General features: G+C 55.1%; 5 protein-coding genes across 5 annotated transcripts; 1 reads left to right on the top strand and 4 right to left on the bottom strand.

The window, feature by feature from the left end:
- Nucleotides 1-1,302: 1,302 nt before the first annotated feature.
- POF1 (Nicotinamide mononucleotide adenylyltransferase) lies at nucleotides 1,303-2,154 on the bottom strand (the record flags this gene model as incomplete). The annotated part of the gene is made up of 1 exon (XM_037317476.1): nucleotides 1,303-2,154. One exon carries the CDS (start codon nucleotides 2,152-2,154, stop codon nucleotides 1,303-1,305), a length of 852 nt encoding a protein of 283 aa, XP_037183856.1.
- A 251-nt stretch (nucleotides 2,155-2,405) lies between these two features.
- alg-2 (Alpha-1,3/1,6-mannosyltransferase alg-2) lies at nucleotides 2,406-3,874 on the bottom strand (the record flags this gene model as incomplete). Its single annotated transcript, XM_037317475.1, has 2 exons — nucleotides 2,406-3,628; nucleotides 3,697-3,874. 2 exons carry the CDS (start codon nucleotides 3,872-3,874, stop codon nucleotides 2,406-2,408), a joined length of 1,401 nt encoding a protein of 466 aa, XP_037183853.1.
- A 752-nt stretch (nucleotides 3,875-4,626) lies between these two features.
- Nucleotides 4,627-5,454, top strand: ECI3 (Enoyl-CoA delta isomerase 3; the record flags this gene model as incomplete). Its single annotated transcript, XM_037317474.1, has 1 exon — nucleotides 4,627-5,454. The coding sequence occupies one exon, from the start codon at nucleotides 4,627-4,629 to the stop codon at nucleotides 5,452-5,454; it is 828 nt and encodes a 275-aa protein (XP_037182776.1).
- Nucleotides 5,455-5,662: 208 nt separating this feature from the next.
- On the bottom strand, nucleotides 5,663-8,887 carry CGCA056_v002214 (TBC domain-containing protein; the record flags this gene model as incomplete). Its single annotated transcript, XM_037317473.1, has 1 exon — nucleotides 5,663-8,887. One exon carries the CDS (start codon nucleotides 8,885-8,887, stop codon nucleotides 5,663-5,665), a length of 3,225 nt encoding a protein of 1,074 aa, XP_037183677.1.
- A 3,542-nt stretch (nucleotides 8,888-12,429) lies between these two features.
- cdc11 (Septation initiation network scaffold protein cdc11) lies at nucleotides 12,430-18,129 on the bottom strand (the record flags this gene model as incomplete). Its single annotated transcript, XM_037317472.1, has 1 exon — nucleotides 12,430-18,129. One exon carries the CDS (start codon nucleotides 18,127-18,129, stop codon nucleotides 12,430-12,432), a length of 5,700 nt encoding a protein of 1,899 aa, XP_037182679.1.
- Nucleotides 18,130-19,058: the final 929 nt, after the last annotated feature.

Here is a 19,058-nt window from a genome sequence, read left to right as displayed (position 1 = left end):
CTCAGCTTTGCCTCATTGCCTGACTTCGCCGTCACGATGTGACGTAGATGCAGGTTGCTCCCCGTTCGGCTTCGTCTATAATCTCTGCCTGCAGCCGTGTATTCCTGTTGAGATGAACCAAAATCAGCCCTAGATTTTCAGCTGTGCCTCGACAGCCGTGCGGGAGTATACCAACGATAGCTTCAGAGATGTGTATGTGGTTGACAGCGATGTCAACGGAGACACAACCTACCACACCTGACCATATATCTATCGATCTGTCGATCTGTCGATAAACCAATCTTGGCCTCAAGAAAGAGTCTGGCTGAATGTCTGTTGTATAAGTACGTCTGGTCTCTAGCGTGATGCCTTGACCGAGCTAATGACATTCCATGTCAGCCAAAAAGATACGTATTTAATGATGAAACGGACTCAGAAAGTCTGGCAGCAATGAGCTTTCAAGATCTCAAGAAAGGATGCAAATGCATTGCTTTCTGCCCAATGCGACTGCTCTCCTGTTATTGCAGCTGATGGTTGGTGGGAACATGCTCGACACCATCGCGTCCCGTTGATGGTGGCTTCTCTCATCTGCTGTCATATATTGGCTTTAAATGCACCGTGAATACTCCCCCAGATGTCGCAAGAAGCTACCAATCTCTGATTGAAGCGTAGATTCTCTCCGTGAGACCTTTCATCTCCATGCTTTCAAGAAAGGAAATTCCCCTACTTTCACAGCCCTGAGACAGACATCATTGCTGGAAATAGGTGAAAGTAGGAGAATATCCTTTCTTAAAAGCATGGAGCTTTATAGCTTTGCTTTTCAGCATACCATCCGGGAGACTCGTCCCTCCGTTTCACTTTGCATCTCTGTCCGCCTGAACAGGGCCCTAGAATCCTACCACGGGATGGTTTCTGCTCATTCTTTGGAGCATAGTACAAGACGCCGGCTATAAAGAGCTTTGCGAGGCACTAAACCTCAATAACACCAGCCACGATGACATAAGTGTAACTATACACTGGAAACAGAGCTGATGGTGTAGTTTCAGACGTGAGTGATCCTTACGCTCCTCTCGACATCCCGGCGTGAAGTGAAGTACGACCCGGAAGTGGCACTTCTGTCCATCATCAGTCTGGTATTCGCGAGAACACATTCAGGATGAAGTTTCGTCTCGTCATCCCCATCTCGCTGGGCACACAAGCAAGATCACCCACAAAGGCGGGCCATCATAGTTATCGAACACGTCCAACACCATCATCAACATTTGGGCCGATTTGCCTTCTATCCATTAACCAGGTCTAATCCCCTCTTTATATACCACTCACTCACTCACGATACAACCCCTCCTCCAAAACCCACCCCCTAACCCTCTCGCCAAGCAACCCCTTCAACCCCTTCTCATCCCCCCGCCCCGCCATCTCCCTCACCTTCGAACTACTCACAGCCTCCCCCCCCTCCGTCCCGGTCACCAACTCAACCCTCTCCGCCCACTCCCTCTTCCCCCCCACCTCCTCCAACCCGCCCTCCCTCAAACCCTCCAAATACCGACGCTGCTCCTCCTCCCCGCCCCACTCATCGCCAACCCTCAAACAAACCCTCAGTTTCCCCCGTTCCAAAAACGGGCCCAGCGCAGCCTTCATACCCCCCTCCGCCTCGGGGTAATACTTCGGACTGAAGATCCGGATGAGGGTATCATACCCCGCCAGATACACCTGCTCAACCCCTTCCCCATAAAACCCACCACCCTCCACAGCCCGCGCCTTGTCATGGAAAAAAGGCATCGTCGTCACGCCCACATCAACCTCCATCCCCTCCCTCGCCCCCTGCGCCAGAAGGTCCTCCGCAAAAGCGCACATCAGCCCCAGCCGCACCGCAAAGGCGACCGGCTTCGGGGCCTTGTCGGCGTTGTTCACGGCCAGGAGGAGCAGCAGCCGCGCGCCGGCGCCGGCTTGGAGCGCGGACGTGGCCATGCGCAGGTGCGCCAGCGTGGGCGGGTTGAAGCTCGAGTCTAGCACGACGAGGCGCTTCACGGGCTGCTGCGGCCGGCGCGGGGATGGGGACGGGGCGGCATTTTCGCGGTGGTGGGGGAGGGTGCAGAGGATCCTGAAGGCGTCTTGAGACGATTGGAAAGACGATAGTGAGCGGGAGAAATATTCGACGAGCGCCTTGCGAGACATTTTTGTGAGAGTGAGATAGGATGGGTGGTGATGGTTGATGTGAGGTGAGCACGACGCGTGCATGTCACTGCATAGGGGCGGAATTTACCCCGCTACGTGGGGGTCGGGTGTGGGTGGGGTGCATCGCGCCAGGGGTTCGCAAGGTAGAAGAAGTAGCGTAAGTGTAGGTTATATGATCCGTGGAACGTGTTGATATCAACATTGACAGGTATCGTACAAGAACAAATTTACATCCCAAACATTCACCACCTTCAATCCCTCTTTTGCGACTTAGCAAGCATACTCGAGGTGGCCAGTCCAAACGCGAAGAAGATACCAATGCCGAGGAAGTTGAGCACGGCATTGATCCATGGCGGGACCCTCTGCCTGTCCGCCAAGTCATCGAGAATCTTGTCGATCCTCTCCGCCATCTTCTCCTGCCCGAAGCCGACGCGCACCCTCTGCACGCCGTCCGCGCCCATCTTCTCCAGCTCCTTCTTGCTCATCTTGTTCAGCACCGTGTCCATGACCTTGGTCCACTCCTCCACCTGGTCCGGCTCCCGCAGCCAGCCGGTAGTGCCATCCATGACCGTCTCCGTTGGTCCGCCCGTGTTCGCCGCCAGCACCGGGACGCCGGCCAACATTGCCTCGAGGGGCACGATGCCAAAGTGCTCGTTGGAGGGCGTGTATACCAGCAGCTTGGCCGACTTGAGCAGGCTATCCTTCAAGCTCGAGGGGATTGATAACAGGAACAAAACGGGGATGTCCGCGGGCGCAGAGAGCGCCGTGATGATGTTCTTGGCCGTGAACGACTCGAGCCCCAGGTCCTTGGCCAGCGTCTCCAGCTCCTTGTGGTAGTAGAAGTTCTCGGCGCTGCGCAAGTCGTACCCGCCAGCGACGACCAGCCGCGTGCCCTTCCTCTTGTCCTTGGGCAGCGCCGCGAACGCCTTGACGGCGAGCGCAATGTCCTTCTTGCGCTCGAAGCGGTTGATGCTCAGGATGATGTTCCTGTCGGTCCAGACGGGCTCTTCTGTCGAAACGGTCTCGCTCTTCTTGGGGTCGATGTCGACGCAGGGGTAGACGACCTTGAAGTTCTTCTTCTTGGCGAGGGCGGGCCAGGCGCGGGTGGCGACGCCCTTGGTGAAGCCCGAGTTGACGGCGATCTCGTCGGCGAAGCCCATGCTCCACTGCTCGACCCAGTCGAAGGGGACGCGGTAGAGGCGCTTCCACCAGCGCTCGCGGCCGAGGGCGAGGTACATGTCGGGGAAGTGGCAGTAGAAGAGGATGGGCGCCTTGGGGACGAGATACTGCAGGAGCGGCAGGCCGGCGGAGAGCTGGTCAACGAAGAAGAAGTCCGGGTCCAGTGACTGGAGCTCGCGGGTGAAGTAGATGTGCAAGAGGAGGGTTATCTGGCGGGCGATGGCGCAGAGGATGGTGAGGCGGCCGAGGATCGATTGGGGGAGCCAGTCGCCGTGGACGCGGACGTCGAGGGTTCCTGCGAGGGGAGAGTGTCAATTGTGGCTTCTTCGTAGCGGCGGCATTGGGAACGAGGGAGTGCGGTACCATCTCGAGCTTCCTCGAAGCAGTGGCCCTTGTCGCAGTGGCTCGTAAAGATGACGACCTTGCAGCCGCGGTTCTGGAGTCCAACAGCTGCATCGACGACGAGACGCTCTGCGCCGCCGATGCCTAGATCGGGATGGAAAAAGACCACCGTCTTTTTGCCGTCGTCTTTCTCCGCCATGGTTGCGGTCGCTGTGTGCGTTGTGGTGGTGGTGTGGTGTGCAGACAGACAGCTGATCTGCCTCTTTACGAGAGGACAGAAATGCGACTTGAGACGAGTCGCAAGCAAGTGGGACGAATTGACCTGGTCGGAAGGAGCTCCCCTCTGGGTCGTCTATGATTGGTTGGTTGCTGCGAGTGGAACAGCTCCTTACATAAGAAACGCCCAGGTCCGGGGTCGAGTCGAGGCGGCATCTGGGGTGCGTCAGAAGCGCTGCAGACTGGCGGCTAGTCTTGATTCTCAGGCCTTCACATGTGAAAGCCCATCTCCAGACTGATCCCGCGTGAGCAGGCCAGAAAGCCAAAAAATAATGGCAGCCACCTTCATTGGAGGATTAGCGCCTGTGCGTGTGAACCAGACACCTTTAAGGTTGGTGTGTCAGCCAGACTGCCGCCGTGCAGTGCGCCCTGATTAGTAGACAGCTCCTGTCCCTTTCGCATTCCGTTTCCCGAACCGAGGTCACCGTCGCTTACAAGTAAGACTGGCCATCCTCATTCAGCCGCCTTGGTGACCTACCACCTAGGTATTTACAGATCCATCTTTCAAGCTTCATTTTGGATATCTCATCTCAAGCAGCTGTATCCTTGAGCTGTCATCTGAACTATCCACATATCTCAATTCAATTCGAAGCTCCCAGCCTGTCCGTCTCATCACTCTCCTCAACTCTCATCCTCACCAAAAGACACCATCATCACCAAAACACCACCGCCAAAATGTCATCACCAACCCCCCTCTTCACAATCCCCATCCCCAAACTCGACTCCCACCCCGGCGGCACCATAACCTGCACCACCCCCTCCCCGCTCGTCTACCTCCTCACCTGGTCCTCCCCGCCCGACAACCGCCTCACAACCCCCTTCTGCCGCGCCTTCCTCGCCGCCCTCGACATCATCGAGTTCTCCCACCCGCCCGGCGTCCTCCTCACCACCTCCGCCATCCCAAAGTTCTACTCCAACGGCCTCGACCTCGAACATGCCTTCGCCACCCCGGGCTTCTTCCCCGACCCCCTCTACAAGATGTGGAAGCGCCTGCTCACCTACCCCATGCCCACCGTCGCCCTGCTCCCCGGCCACGGCTTCGCCGGCGGCTTCATGACCGCCATGCACCACGACTACCGCGTCATGAACCCGAACAAGGGCTTCCTCTGCATGAACGAGCTCGAGTTCGGCGCCCCACTGAAGCCCCCCATGAGCGGCATCTTCCGCATCAAGTGCTCGCCGAGGGTCTACCAGGAGATCGTCCTCGAGGCGAAGCGCTTCGGCGGACCCGCGGCGCTCGAGGCCGGGCTGGTCGACGTGCTCGGCGGGATGGACGAGGCGCTGAAGCTCATCGCCGACAAGAAGCTGACCGAGAAGGCCAAGTCCGGGGTTTATGGCGTCTTGAAGGCGGAAATGTGGCGGGAGAACGCCTTTTATCTGAGTAAAGAGGAGTACGACGGCGAGGAGGCGCGGTGGGATGCAAGGGAGGCGCTTGAGAAGAAGAGGATCGAGGAGGGCAAGAAATTTGCCGCGGACTGGAAGGCCGGCAAGGCCAAGCTGTGAGCCACCTTTATGACGATTTTAGACGACTTCACGCAAGCAATAGACAGGACAACTGGTTCAAAAAGCAACGCTACAAGGATCGTGTATTGTATGTATGTAAAAGACGCTGTTTTGACTGCCTTCCCAATCGGTCAGGGGGGTATCATGGACGCCCATAAAACACCAAAAAATGCACGCGGCCTCTCCCGCGAACTGCTCCCTCCCGCCTCTACTGCGCTTCCTCAGCCGGCGCATCGCCCGTAGCTGCCGCGTCTCCTTCTGCTCCTTCTACGCTGGCAACAGCCTCTCCATTGCCGTCGCCGATGTCCTCGGCGTTTCCGTTGCCGTTGGCCCTGTTGGCCCTTTTAGCCCTCTTAAGCTCGTTCGCTTCTTCCCTCTGCCTGGAAAGCCTCAGCTCCGCCTGGATCGCCTTCTCCCTCCGAGCCTCCACATCCTCGCGCTTGACCAGTTTCCTAAGACCGTCCGACGCCTTGATCATGTTATCGATACTGATGGCGTGGTTCGTCATCTGCCCATTAATGTACGAGTACACAGCCACCGACGTCTCGCACTGTAGAAGCTGCGACTCGTTAAGCTTGAAGAGCGCCAACGCGACTTGGAACAGAAAGGTGCTACCGTCGTTCATGCAAAGCACCACGTCCCACACGCGGAACAGGGCCTCGGCGGAAAGGCATCTCGTAAACACACTGAGGAACCATCCCAAGGTCAAGGCTTCGAGCTCGATGCTCAGCTCATCGAAATGCTGCGAGAGCTTTGGAAGCACCTCGGCCACGTACTCCCGCAGAACAAGCTGGTCAGCACGAGAAGATCGAAGACTGTGGTCATAGTAGCCAGCTGGCAGGATCTTCTCGATAATGCTCGACAAAATCCAAAATGCGTCCTCTGCCGACGGCATGATCAGCAGCAGGTTAGCCGCAATGGCATTCATGCCCTGGCAGTAGCCAACTTCAGGGTTGCGGCGAGCGTACGCCAACAGGACTTCGTTCAGCTTTGTGACGCCTGGCCCCTTACGGAAGAAGATGTTGTCAGTCAACGTTCGATTGATGTCCGCCTGAATCTGAGAGACCACGATAGGATCGTCCGCTTCGTCGAGGCGCGCAATGGTGTCCTGATAATAACCTGGGATCCGGAGGGTTGTGGCACCCGAGCATTCAGACCACACCTTTGCACGCAAGTTGACGGGGATGCCGCCGAGAACCAGGTTCCTGAGCTCCGTACGCTTGGCGCGGCCGACTTTGCCTTTGATTCCGAGGCCGGTTATACCGATCAGTTCGCCATCAGCCAGCGCTGCCTCGGGCAGGTTAACGGCAGGTCGCTCATACCGAGCCTCAGCTGCGGCCGCTGCAGCGGCTGCCGCCGCTTCGCCGTCCCGTCGCCGCTCGGCTCTAACCTTGCGCAGGAACTCATTCCAGCGGGCTGCCTTGTCTCGCTGCAAAGAATCATGCAACTCGCCCATGTGCTGGAGAAGCAGTTTCACCGGCTCGGTGTCGTCTCTAACAACAGTCCCCGCAGCTGCATCGTTCTCAACGGGCAGCGTTGCCTCGCTCTCAGTGACTGAAATCGTAGCGCTAGCAATGGGAACGAAGCCGCGCTCGTCGGCCGTGATGAGACCGGGAGACTTCATTCCAAGCTCCCCTCCCTCGAGCACCTCCAGAGACGGTGCGCTGAGTGCGGGGGTGTGAGACAATAGCTCCGTCGGGAATGTCGCCAACTTGAGGTAATCTTGCCACTTCTTGGGCTTGCCTTCGCTCGAGCGTTCCTCGGCAGAAGAAGGGCTGTCTGGTCGCTCCTCGCTGCCTCCGGGACTCGGAACTTGCTCTTCTTCAATCATCGACGGGGACAAATTCGAGCGTCCATTAGACAGCATCTCGGCCCGCCCTCCTAACTTATAACGGCGAGCCATCTGCGCCGCTTCACGCTGTCTCTTCTTCCTGCGCTGATCGTAGATAAACCCGAAACGGTCGGTAAGATACTCGCTACCGACATAGTTGTTGTAAATATGTGTCAAGGTTGGGGGTTGCGTCTCGGGCGGGAGAATCGCGTCCATTTCGACGGGACCATAGCTCTCCTGCCTGGGCGTGGCGCTTGTAGGGCTGCCCGTCATGGTGTCCCATCTCTCCTGAGGCTGCGTTCGCGCTGTAGTTGCCCCAGGAGGAGGATTGTTCATAGGTCCTGTTCGGCGCATAGCCATGAGTGCCTTGGGACCGCCCTGGGTAGAGACCACCCTACTCGACTGAGTCGTCTTTGCACTAGATGTAGACGATGCTCGAATGGTCGACTGCGGCTGAGTAGCACTATTAGATCGGCCGCGGTTGGGACCGCCCTCGCGCGTATTGATGGCGCCTCCAGCGACCAGTCTCATGAGGCTGGCGGCGACTGAAGTTGAGGCCTTGCGAGACCCAGGTGGGCCGGACTGGATGCTAGACGCCCGACTTGGGGTTCTAGGCGGAACATTCTCGGGCGCAACGCTCTCCGGCGGCGGGCTGAACAGGTCATCCTGCAGGCCCGGCCGCCTGTCACCGTACGACTGCGCTCTGAGAACCGCGGCGGGTTTTGTGTCGTCTCCGTTGACGCTGTTGGGTCCGCTGTTCTTCCTGCTCGTGCCGCCCCAGAGAAAGTCCTTCCAGCCCCTCGTCGTACCTCGGCCATCAGCGTTGGAGGGGATGGAGAGATTGCTGGCGCGGACGGTTGCTTCATTGTCGGTCTGACCAAATACGTTGTAAATGACGGTGTCCTGCATAGCGTCGCTCATCAGATCCGAGAGGCCGCTCTCGTTGCGACGGTTGCCCGGGCGGGAGGTCTTGACATCGCTCTCGATGGCTCGCAATCTCGTCTCGAGGTCCAGGTTGGACAGCCCGCATTCCAGAATGATCTTCCGCAGAGCCCTCTCCCTTTCATCGGCTTTCCTCCTCAACTGGGCGATCTGAGCGTCGCGCTGTGCCAAGTCGGTCGCGAACTGCCTGATGAGGGGCACGGCGCCGTCTCTGGCAATCAGGCGGTGGATGTGTTCGTCGTTGGCATGGTGCAGGGCGCCGGGTATCTTGTGCGTCGAGATGGGCGAGTCCTCAAACAGCGCATCGCGGGCAGCCTGTTCAGCAGCGGAGGTGCTCCCGGTGAGATTGCCGAGCAGGGAGAAGGCGTTGGACCTGGCGTCAGAGATCTTGCGGACAGTCGCTGGGGGCTCGGGCTCTGGGTCGGGGGTGACGGGGTCGGGCGGGAAGGAGGTGTCTCCCCTTGGCGAGTCTGGCGAGAAGGAGGGGAAGCTCGTCAGAGACTTGTCTTCGGAGGCGGCGACAGAGCTGGCGGAGCTCGAGGGCTGGGAGTTGAGCTTCGATCGTTTGCCGCGGACGGTAGAGGAGCGGGCACTCCTCATGGACGTTGCACTCTGCTGGGAGATGGAGCGCGCAAGGGGAACTGAAGGCTCTGAGTCCATGGCTGGTGTTGGTTTTGGCGGGTGATGACACCAAACGTCATGGTTTCAAGAACAGTCGAGGGTTGGCTGTGCGAGCCAGCTGGGGCGACGGCAAGAGATGCTCAGAGTTGTTCCGCGGGGGATGTTATGCCATGCGGTGAAGGATGCGGTAGTTGTGTTTGTGAGTAAAGCAGCTGCTGGTGTGTTCGTGGGTGGTGCAGAGCAGGACAGGTGGAATAAGGGGAAGTTGACGTCGAGGAATGACAGACGCTAGAGGTCGAGGTAATAATGATAGCAACACCAGAAACGGGATGGGTTGGTTGGATGGCGCACAAAATGGCAGGCGGGACACTTGGACCCGGGACATGCCTGCCCGACACCTCACCTTGTCCTCAGTCCTCCTCAGTCAATGACCACCAGTCGCTGCAGTGGCTGCCCAGTGGAGGTGACTTTTTTTGGTGGAGGTGACTGGTGAGGGGGACCTTTACGGGTCTCTGATCATTCTCTGGGGTGCCATCCATTGCTTTTGTTGTGCTGTGCAGCGCGTCTTGTGCAGGCAGGTCGAGGGGTGCGACAGGCCTGGCAGCTTCCATTTGGATTCCACGGCGTCCCAAGTACAGCTACTTGATCCTACCAATTTCCCACCAATATTTGGCTGTGATGAGGTCCATCTCCATGTACCGCAACAACCTTCTCTGATGCGCGATCACGATTACCTCAGACGCCTCAGCTGCAGCCCAGTGCCCACTACCGCGTAGGACAATCCACTCCCACCTCAGCCCGGCCGACGACTCCACTAGGGACCCTCACCATCAATGCCTTATTACGGGCCGAAGCAGGAGGCAAATGTTGTGCATGGCGCCCAAAGTCCCGTCTTCCAGTTTCGGCTCCTTGTCTTTTGGCTTCGATGGCTGAGCTGGATGAATATCAAGTGTACTGCGCCTACACCAATGCATGTAAACATCCAAATACCTGCTTCGTCCATCTATTACTCACCAACCATCGTGGACACGTCAAGCATAACAAATAAAGGAAATAAGGAGGGTCCAGTGCCACATCACTAGCAGTTGGAAAAAGCTTCGGCCGGGCTGCTACCTACCTATTGCTAACAAACCCACAACACAAGCAACGCGCAACCTGGGAATACAAGGGACACACTCCCTCTTCCACCTTTTAAGCCCAGCCACATCTAATTTGTAGAGGTTTACGCTATATTATGAAAATTCTATTTATACTTTAATAGATATTTACTAAGTATTATAATACTACTTATAATAACTAGAAGAACTTTAATTTAAGTTTATAAAAGTATTATTAATAATTTTAATAACTTAAAAATAACTTATTATATAAAACTATATAAAAGGAAAAATATAGATCTATTTCTTTTCTATTTATTAAGTATTTTTAATAAAATTAACTTATTATATTTAAATTTATATTAATTAAAATACTAATTATAAAAATAACTAATTACTAAGTAGAAATAAAATATTTTTCTATTTAAATAGTATAAGAAAATAAATATAAATTTAAATAGTTTATTAACAATATTTTCTTTAATATTGTAACTAGAAGTAATTATAAAAACTATTATAAATATTTTATCTATATTTTATAAATTACTATACATCTCTTATATGTATAAAATAATAAATTAAATATAAACTATATCTATTTATAGTTTTAGTAAGTATATTAATAAATAAAACTTTATAAAAACTTAATAATAAAAAGTTTAAAGAGGATATTAATAAATTAGAAGAAATTTTATAATATAAGGATTATATAAACGAAATAAGTATAGTAATAGCTATAGTCCTTTTTAATTACTAAAAATAAGAAAAGAGAAATAAAGAGGGAAAAAAAGTAGCTATAAGAGTAACCTATATACTAGTAGAGTTTCTAAAAAGTACACTTTAATACACTATATCACTTTAAAGTGAAGGACACACTCCCTCTAACATAGTACCTTACCCTTTGGGATGCAAATCAGGGCTCTTGAATAACGTGCCAATCCGCCCTCTCACCCCTTCCTCCCTCTCGGCCGGGTCCCCCGTCCTCGACAATCACCGCCAGCGCAGCCCTGCCATGCCTCTGCGTACTCAACAACCCCCAGTCTCCAAGGGCATTCCCTGAGTCTCATCGTCCCCGACTCCCAGTCTCACGCTCAGACGAGCACCAAAACGCAAAAGACGAAGCCCTAGGATGGCCACGAGAAATCTTAGACGCGTCGTCTCGTCCCCCCCTCTCCTAATAATACAGCCTCAATATCGAGAGCCCTACCAGCTTTGAACTTACACCAAAAGAACCAACTCACCTCCAAACCTCTACCTTCCCTGTCTGGGTTGCCTCCAACACCAATGACAAACAAGCAATCCCCCTCCCTCCACAAACAAAGACAATCCTGGGCTGGAATTGCTGCCCTCGTCCTCATCCATCCCAACTCTTCCAATATCCACAAGACCAGTTCCCAAGGGAGGGCAGAAAAAAATACAAGAGGCCACTGAAAAAATCTTAAGGGTCCTCCTGCATCGTGACCTCCGCGTCCAAACGAACCGTCTGTCTGTCCCTTGTGCGTGTCATGTCAGGCACCGACTGGCACGCTCAATGACAAAAAACAGACACACTCGGGCACCCAGCCTATTCCCGATTATCCCATCTCGGGCTCTCTTTAATATTACCACCTCATTTCAGGGGTCCTAGTGCCTATTTTAATCGCCCCCCCCCCCTCGCCGTCCCATCCCCCCCGCGATCAACTTTCCCGGCTGCGCGGTCGCCGGCCAGCGTGCCATGTAGGTACGACTTTTTGTATGTGCCTCCTTGTTGTGTGTGTGTGTGTGTGTGTGTGTGTGTGGGCGACCTGCTCGATTCGCCGGACGATAATCTCCCTTGAAACCGAAAGAATTTTCCGGGACATGAGCGATTCAGGACACCTCGACACACACACAACCATCGTGCGACGCCCAGACCCGGTGTGCGCGCGCCAGAATTTACATCTAATGCAGACTTATTTGCCCTTGCAACCAAAAAAAAATCAAGAAACCTCGTATCGCGAGCGCGAGCACGAGCCCGCGATGACGAGGTCGCTGGGGCGCAGATAGCAAGATAGATCGCCTCCGGGGCCGCCGGCTCGGCAATGCACCGTAACCTCGGCGTGAGTGGGTCCCGGCTGCACGGAAGCCTGCCGGCTGCCGTCCCGTCGTTGCTTTCCCATCTTCTGTTACATTTTACTGGATGGCAATGTCCGCGGAATTGCGATCAAGTCATGCACCCACGTCAAAAGCGTCACATCAATCGTCGCTCAGCCCAATCGTCATTGTACTTCAGATGCAAAGTCTGTATTCTCCGGACCTCTTGAATCAATGCTTTCTACCATCCCTATTCGTACAATACTTCCGTTTCGTCATTAAGCCCTGCTCCTTTTGAATGATTACCCAGACGCCTTTCCCGACCGTTGAAAGATTATCAATATGAACATGAATAAAAGCACACTCTTCCTGGCTGTGCTAGAAACGCCCCCCTCTTTTTTGCCATCATCATATAATACAATGTCCTGCGCCTCAAGCGAAGCTGTCCTCTGCGTTCCAGCGACTGCTGACCGCGCTCTTAGGGGTGGGTGACTGGCTCGGCTCATTGGCCGGAGCGGTGACCCGAATGGTGGGGGAAGACCTGGCGGGAGCCTCGGCCGGAGCTTTGAACGAAGACCGCGACGGCGGAGGCTTCGTCGAGCTCTTGGCTGGAGTCTTGGCTGGAGTCTTAGCTGGAGTCTTAGCTGGAGTCTTAACTGGAGTCTTGGTTGCAGGTGAAGCTGGGACGCCGGCGCTATCACTGGGCAAGAGACCCTCTTGGACCAACGCCTGAAAAGCTGGGTCGCGCGCAAGCATGAGCTGCCGCTTGACGGGCAAGCCGTCGAGGAGCTTCAACCTCTTGCAGCAACCGACGAAAATGACCTGGTACAACCGACGACGGAGACGGGTTGCCTCGTCGAGACGTTTGGAAAACACCTCGTCTCTCTGCGTATCGGCTTCCGGCAGGACGAAAGGATCGTTAAAATTGCCCCGGTCTGCTGGGACCATAACCTGCACTGGCGGATAGAAGCCCTGAGTAATTGGATTGTCCCGCAGATCCAACTGCGTCAGGTGCGGGAAGTCCGTCAGGAGTTCCGTGACCGATGTCGAGTCCGCCAGGCGGTTGCCAGCAGCAAGAAGCTTCTTGAGCCGGGGAACGAATCGAAGGGGTGAAAGATCGGCAACGGCGTTGAAGTTGAGATTCAACGACCGCAAATTTGGCATCAACAGCCCGAGGCCCTCTGGCAGACGGTGTAGCCCACAGTTGGCGAGCTCGAGTAGTTGAAGATTGAGGAAATCGACCTTGGGCTCGAAAGCGCCAATGTAGTTTCCGGAGAGGAAGAGCTTCCGAACTTCGTACGCCGAAGAAAGGAAGGACAGGTCCAGCTGGCCATCGCCACGCTGCTCTCTCAAAGATAAGCTGTCCAAGTGGCGAGCTTTCGTGAAACCAGTGATGTTCGTGATGCGATTCCTATCGGCATGGAGTAGCCGCACTGCAGGTAGACGGCCGATATCAAGCTCGGCGATCTCGTTGTCGCTGAGGTCCAGGTAGCGCAAACCGTCGAGGCCTTGCGCATCCTGTGCGATGAATGCAAGAAGCTTGTTGCGGGGTAGTTTGAGGGTCTCGAGTGAAGAAAGTTGCCCGACATTCAGTAGCTCTTTGACCTTATTTCCAGAAAGATCCAGTTCTGTAAGCCTGTGTAGCTTGGTGCCATCGAAGTCTGCGACTTCAATCAAGTTATTGCGCGCCCGCAACGACAGTAGACCATCGTGCTGGTTTAGGCCGTCAAGAGATGTCAGCTTGTTGTTGTCGGCCTTGAGGCTACGAAGGTGAACGAGGTTCTTCAGTGCTGACAGGCTTGTGAGATCGTTATTGGAGAGGTCGACGTATTGGAGGTTGGTGAGATGATCCCATGACGTTAACTCAGTAATCATGTTGTTGGTGATCTTGAGCTGTCTGACTGATGCCGGTACTCCATCGAGATGACCAATGGAGTTATCGGATGCGTCAAGGCTCACCAAGCGACCACAGAACTCGTCCAACATGTGCAGGCTTGAGAGCCGCCTCTTGCTGACGTCAAGTTCTGTAAAGTCCTCCCAGTAGGGCTCAAAAGGCTCAATCTCGGTCAATCGGTCGACAAGATCGCGAACCGTCATGGACATGACCTTCTTGGAGCCGTCTCCGGTGACGAGTCGCTGATCGTCTACAATATAGCTGACTTCGAAGCCAAATGACTTCTCGTTGTGGTTCAAAGTAAACTCGGACATGGGACTGAGAGACAGATTGCCAACGTGGTGGCTGATGAAAGCTCCTGCGTCAGGGTAAAGACCGCCGTTCCTAGTCTTGCCGGGCGTCTTGATGAGGAAACTAAGACTCCTTTCTTGGTTTTCGTGCGAGACGTGGCTAAGGGCGCTGTTATCAGCGATGATGCTGACTTGCCTCTCCTCGGCATTGTCGACAACGCTGTCTTCGTCTCGTTCGTCAATACGAGAAACGGGGCGCGGAACAAAGGACTGGCCGCGCAGGGAGAACTGCCTGGAAGGGCCGCGTGCCGGGGCGGTACAAGGCCGGGGTTGCAACAAGTTTCGACGGGCGGCTTTTGTCAAGCTCTGGTACTTGCTGCGCTTAGATTCCTCCAAGACGAACTGAGAATCAATAAAGCTGCCTTCGTCGTCCTCGAGGCTGTCAATGTCTTCTGCCGCGACATCCTGAATAATGGAGGCAATTGGCGAAGAGAAAGAAATCGTCATTCGTCTGCGAGACGGCGAGGAGTCGGTAATGCGATCCTCATCGAGTTGGATCTCGTGCTCGACCTCTCCATCAGGTAGCTTGCTTCCGAGTTTCGTGAACTCGGTTCGAGCTTGCGCCGCAATGTCCTTCGGTAAGGTCCCATCTGGAGATAGAGTGACGAAACCTTTGCCTGACGGGTTCCTGGGAGTGCCAAAGGAGCCAGCAGAGCCAGGTGGTGACAGCGACCAATCCGCCTCGTTTGCTTCGGCCTCCTTCTGAGCTGTCACAATCCGCAAGTGCTGCATCTCCTTAGTCAAATCAACAGACAGGTCCGGAATGCTCGCGAAAGGATCGTCCTCGCTGTCTTCCGAAGGAAGCACGTGAGAGTGTAAGTGCGCACTTCTAGGACGAACACTTTCCCCCTTCCGCTTGATCCAGATGTTTTGCTGGCGGTCCAGGTACATGCTACCCACTTGGTCCGGGATCAAATGGGACACGCTCTGAGGCATGATGGTTTTTCGTGACTCGGAATTGCGGGAGGAGCCTGTGTGGATAGTTCGGGTGGTGGATGCTCCAGATGAGTGGGTCGGGTAGTCGTCTGCATCAATCGAGTCCATCGGTCTGTTTGGGTTGGCGCTGATGCGGATGTTTGGGGGATCGCTGATAGTCTCATCGCCTCCAAGGTATTGCAGCTCTTCAGTGTTAGCTCTTTCACGGCTTCGCTCCTCGATTTGCCGTTCAACTTCCTGTGCCACACGAATGGCGTCTTGTGCCTGGTCCATAGATCTGAGTGATGAGGAGATGACGTCCCCCATGTCACTCAGTTCCTGGTACTTCTTTAAGTAGTCGAGTATGTCGGGGTTCTCCTGTCGCTGCGGTGCCCTCTGTACGGGTTTCCCCTCGCGGCTAGGAGGCCGTGAGAGCGGCTCTCTTGTTGATTCCTCGTATGAGTCCTCATCAAAGACCGGACTGGGCTCGCCAAACTCCGCATCAGATTCCTCAACACTCGTCAGACCACTCGGGGCCTTGGCTCCATTCCTGATCATCGCCATGATCTTGCCAGCCTCGTCCAAAAAGTCTTGGGTCCTGATGGATGGCTTTCGGTCCGTATCGAGAGTGCCATTGCGCTCGTTGCCGCTCGTCGTGAGCTGAGAAGCGCGGGTTGGAGAGCGGCGCGTCGGTGGCTCCTCGAGCAGGTAATCCTCCGGAAAGTAGTCATCTCTCTGCATTGACGACCTTGAGCTCGGCGTTGGAGTTCGCGGGCGGAGAATATGGCGATTAGCCAGCACACTAGGATGAGCTCTTTGCTGCATGCTCCCCGGACGGGCGTCCTTTCGCTTCTTACCCATCATGCTCTGCATCAGGGCGTGAGACTCATGAACAGGCTCCAGCGCTTGAAAGCGCTCTTCACGCCCGTAAGCAATGTCAGACTTGTGCAGCGTCCTCCTTCGCTTCGGAGTCGGATCTTTTGATGGCGAGGTCATTGGCCTCTTGCCCTCTGAACCAGTGTCGCGTCTGTGTGGAGTTCCCAGCAAGAGGGAGTCGTCCAATGGGAACCGGACATTTCCTCTCTGAACACTGCCCTCACTGCCGAATGAGACTTCCCGAGTGTGTTTTGATGATGAATCCGTCGTTGTCGCAGACTTCGCTCGCTTCCTGGGGATAAACATTGACTCCTCTTGGCCTGGAGAGCCTGTGATATTCGCGAATCGCAAAACAGACTCTTCAAGGCCAGAGAGTCCATCGAAGTCGCCCTCGTCGTAAAATTGTGACCCCTCATCATCGCGTCGAATGGAAATTTCTTGATCGAACTGATAACCCTCCAAATCGCCTGCGCCGAACTGACTGACGGATCGTGAACTTGCAGCAGTCTGCTGAGCTGGCACGGAGAGGTAGCCCACGGGAGCAGTATGAGGTCTAGGCTTCTCAGTCAGTCTGGAAGCATCCCCAGAATACGCGCCGCTCAGTGATTGTCGCGATGAGCCTGACATCTGGTCCTCAAACTGGCTAATGCGACGGAGAAGCGTTTGGTTGGTAAAGGTGTCGTAGGGCCCAAACAGCTTCAGCGGGCTCGTGCTGTTGGTTCCCGCTGTTGCACGCTTGTCAGGACTCGGATGAGGTGGTCTTGGAGGTGGGGGACTTTGAGAGCCATATCGCATCGCTCCCTGCCCCGGCGAGTAGGTCCTGACGCTGGGGAATTGCTTGGGGGTGCTAGCTTGCAGAGATTCTTCGGGGAACATCTCAGATGTATCGACGCGCATGCCGGGACTCAGACCCCGGTATCTGAATGACCCATCACCAGACCTGCCACCACGCTGCAAGTTGAGAAAGCCTCCCTTGCGCGCATAGTCTTCGGTTGTGTCCACCTTGTCGTTCTCAGGCTCGTCCTGCGTTTCGTCTGCGTCGAACTGAAGCTCGCCTTGAGAGTCGAGAAGCATCTGGTCAATGCGAAGCTTCTCAAGACGATTTTGAAGCTGGTCGATGGGCAGTTCGGTAGGCGCAAAGGGCTCTGAGTCGCCCTCCTCGCCTTTTGGGCGCATGAGTGTAAGCACAATCGGGCTGAAATCCTCGTTTCGGATGACACTATGTCCGCTCGTCTTTCTCGACGCGTCGTTCGGGGGTGCGAGGCCGGTGACTGAGGTGTCTGCAGTGGGAACACTTTCTTTCACGGTGGGTTCCGTCGGCTCTTGAGGATGGCTGTCTTGAGGCGCACTGAACTCGCTAAGTTTGCTTTGATCGAGCGTATCGTCCGCCAACTTGTACGTGACTTGAAGCGGTCGTATCCTAGGACTTGGGCTTGGACTTGGATCCATCTGGCTTCTGCCGTCAGACTCCTCCTCCTCCTCCTCGCCTGTGGTCACGTCTGCGCGGCGGAAGAACGGGGGGCTCGAAGGTAATGTCGAATCGTGGCGGGGGCTCTGGTCTGCCAGGCTGGTGTCCTGGGGCGTTGGCGGCTTGAACATATTCTCAAGGCCTGCAGCAGCAGAGCAGAACAGATCTCTTTGTTCGCCATACGCAACGTCCCCATACACAAGCCTTCGCTTCCATTCCGGTGTGCTGCCTACGTTCTTCAGTGGGGACGATTTTATCGACTTGTGCTGCACTGTGTTATGAATAACAGAGCCATTTGTTGAGGCCGAGAGTGCGCGACTGGGTTGGCGAGATAGTTCGGAGGGCTTGAATTCTCGAGAACGCTTCGGGGTAGGTCTTCGTTGGGAAGAGAGTGGCAGGTTGACGTCGTTTGTGCTTCGTTCGCTGAGGACTCCGACGCTTTTTTCAGTGCCGGCACTCGACGGTCGTATCCTACTGACAGGGAGTGGTATGCGACTGCCGGCTCCCTTGCCGTTGGGTGTCTTGTTGTTTTCGCTTGGTTTCAAAGGCGGCAGGGCGGACGGCGAAGCCTCAGATCCAGCCTGGGAAGGCCAATCCTCGGAGAGGGAGTCAAGCCAAGCGGGAGCCATGATGTAAGGGCTCGTGCAATCGGAATAGTGGGATGTTGGTGGTTATAAACTGTCCATCGGGGGATGTAAATGGCTGCAAGAGGCGTCGCGGTTTGCGGGGTGTGTTGTTGCGATGGATGCGAATTGTTTACGCGGGCAGTTGCAATGGGAAGGTCGCCAAAGTGAAAATGCACGTGGAAAAGATGCAGAATGGCAAGCTGAACAGAATGGCGAAAGGACTGGCAGCACAAGCACCGTGGCAGCCTCCGCTGGGGTGCGGTGAGGTCCCGTCGTGATGGTTTGTTGTATTGTGAAGTTGTAAAACGTATTGTATTGTTACTCGTGGGGAACGCGGTCGAGCCTTCGCGTCAGTGTGTTCCGCTGTTTGGTAGCGGCCGTGGAGTGTGTGTGGTGCACTGGTGCAGGTTTGGGGCGGCGTTATGTCAATCGCTCCAAGGGTCGGATCCCAGAATAAACAATTGGATAAAGGCCACATTTAGCGTGCTTTTCGCAGCGCAATGTTATGCTCAAAGTGGCGGGTGCGCGTTGCTGTGTCAACCGCCACGACACCAAATTCCCCGATCCCTCGATGGCGCTATCGCTGTATCGAAGTCGTGGGGGGCGCATGCTTCTAATCACATCTCTTATGTAATCTCGCGCCTCAGTGCGATGGCTGGAGAGTCTCGCCGTCCAAACGCCAGAATAAAGAAGAGTGGATACCACTTAACACGATGGCCCGTGCACATGCGCGTCTGTCGCGTCGCCGGGTGAACATGAAGACCCGCCCGACCCATCGCCTCTTTGTCCAATTTGGCAGCCCATGTTTGTCTGCGCGGGAGGCGACGACCGACCTCTCTTTTCAACGACATCCCGCACTCCGGACCACCGCCCGGCGCCGATGCGACCGCCCGGCGTACCGAACCACTGAATTTCTCCCGACACCGATCAAA

The sequence above is a fragment of the Colletotrichum aenigma genome (genome assembly GCF_013390185.1).
Source record: "Colletotrichum aenigma strain Cg56 chromosome Unknown KSG_Cg56_contig02, whole genome shotgun sequence".
In the NCBI taxonomy this organism is placed as follows: Eukaryota; Fungi; Ascomycota; class Sordariomycetes; order Glomerellales; family Glomerellaceae; genus Colletotrichum; species Colletotrichum aenigma.
Note: the sequence above shows the minus strand (reverse complement) of the source record. Positions and strands in the feature narration are given on the sequence as shown.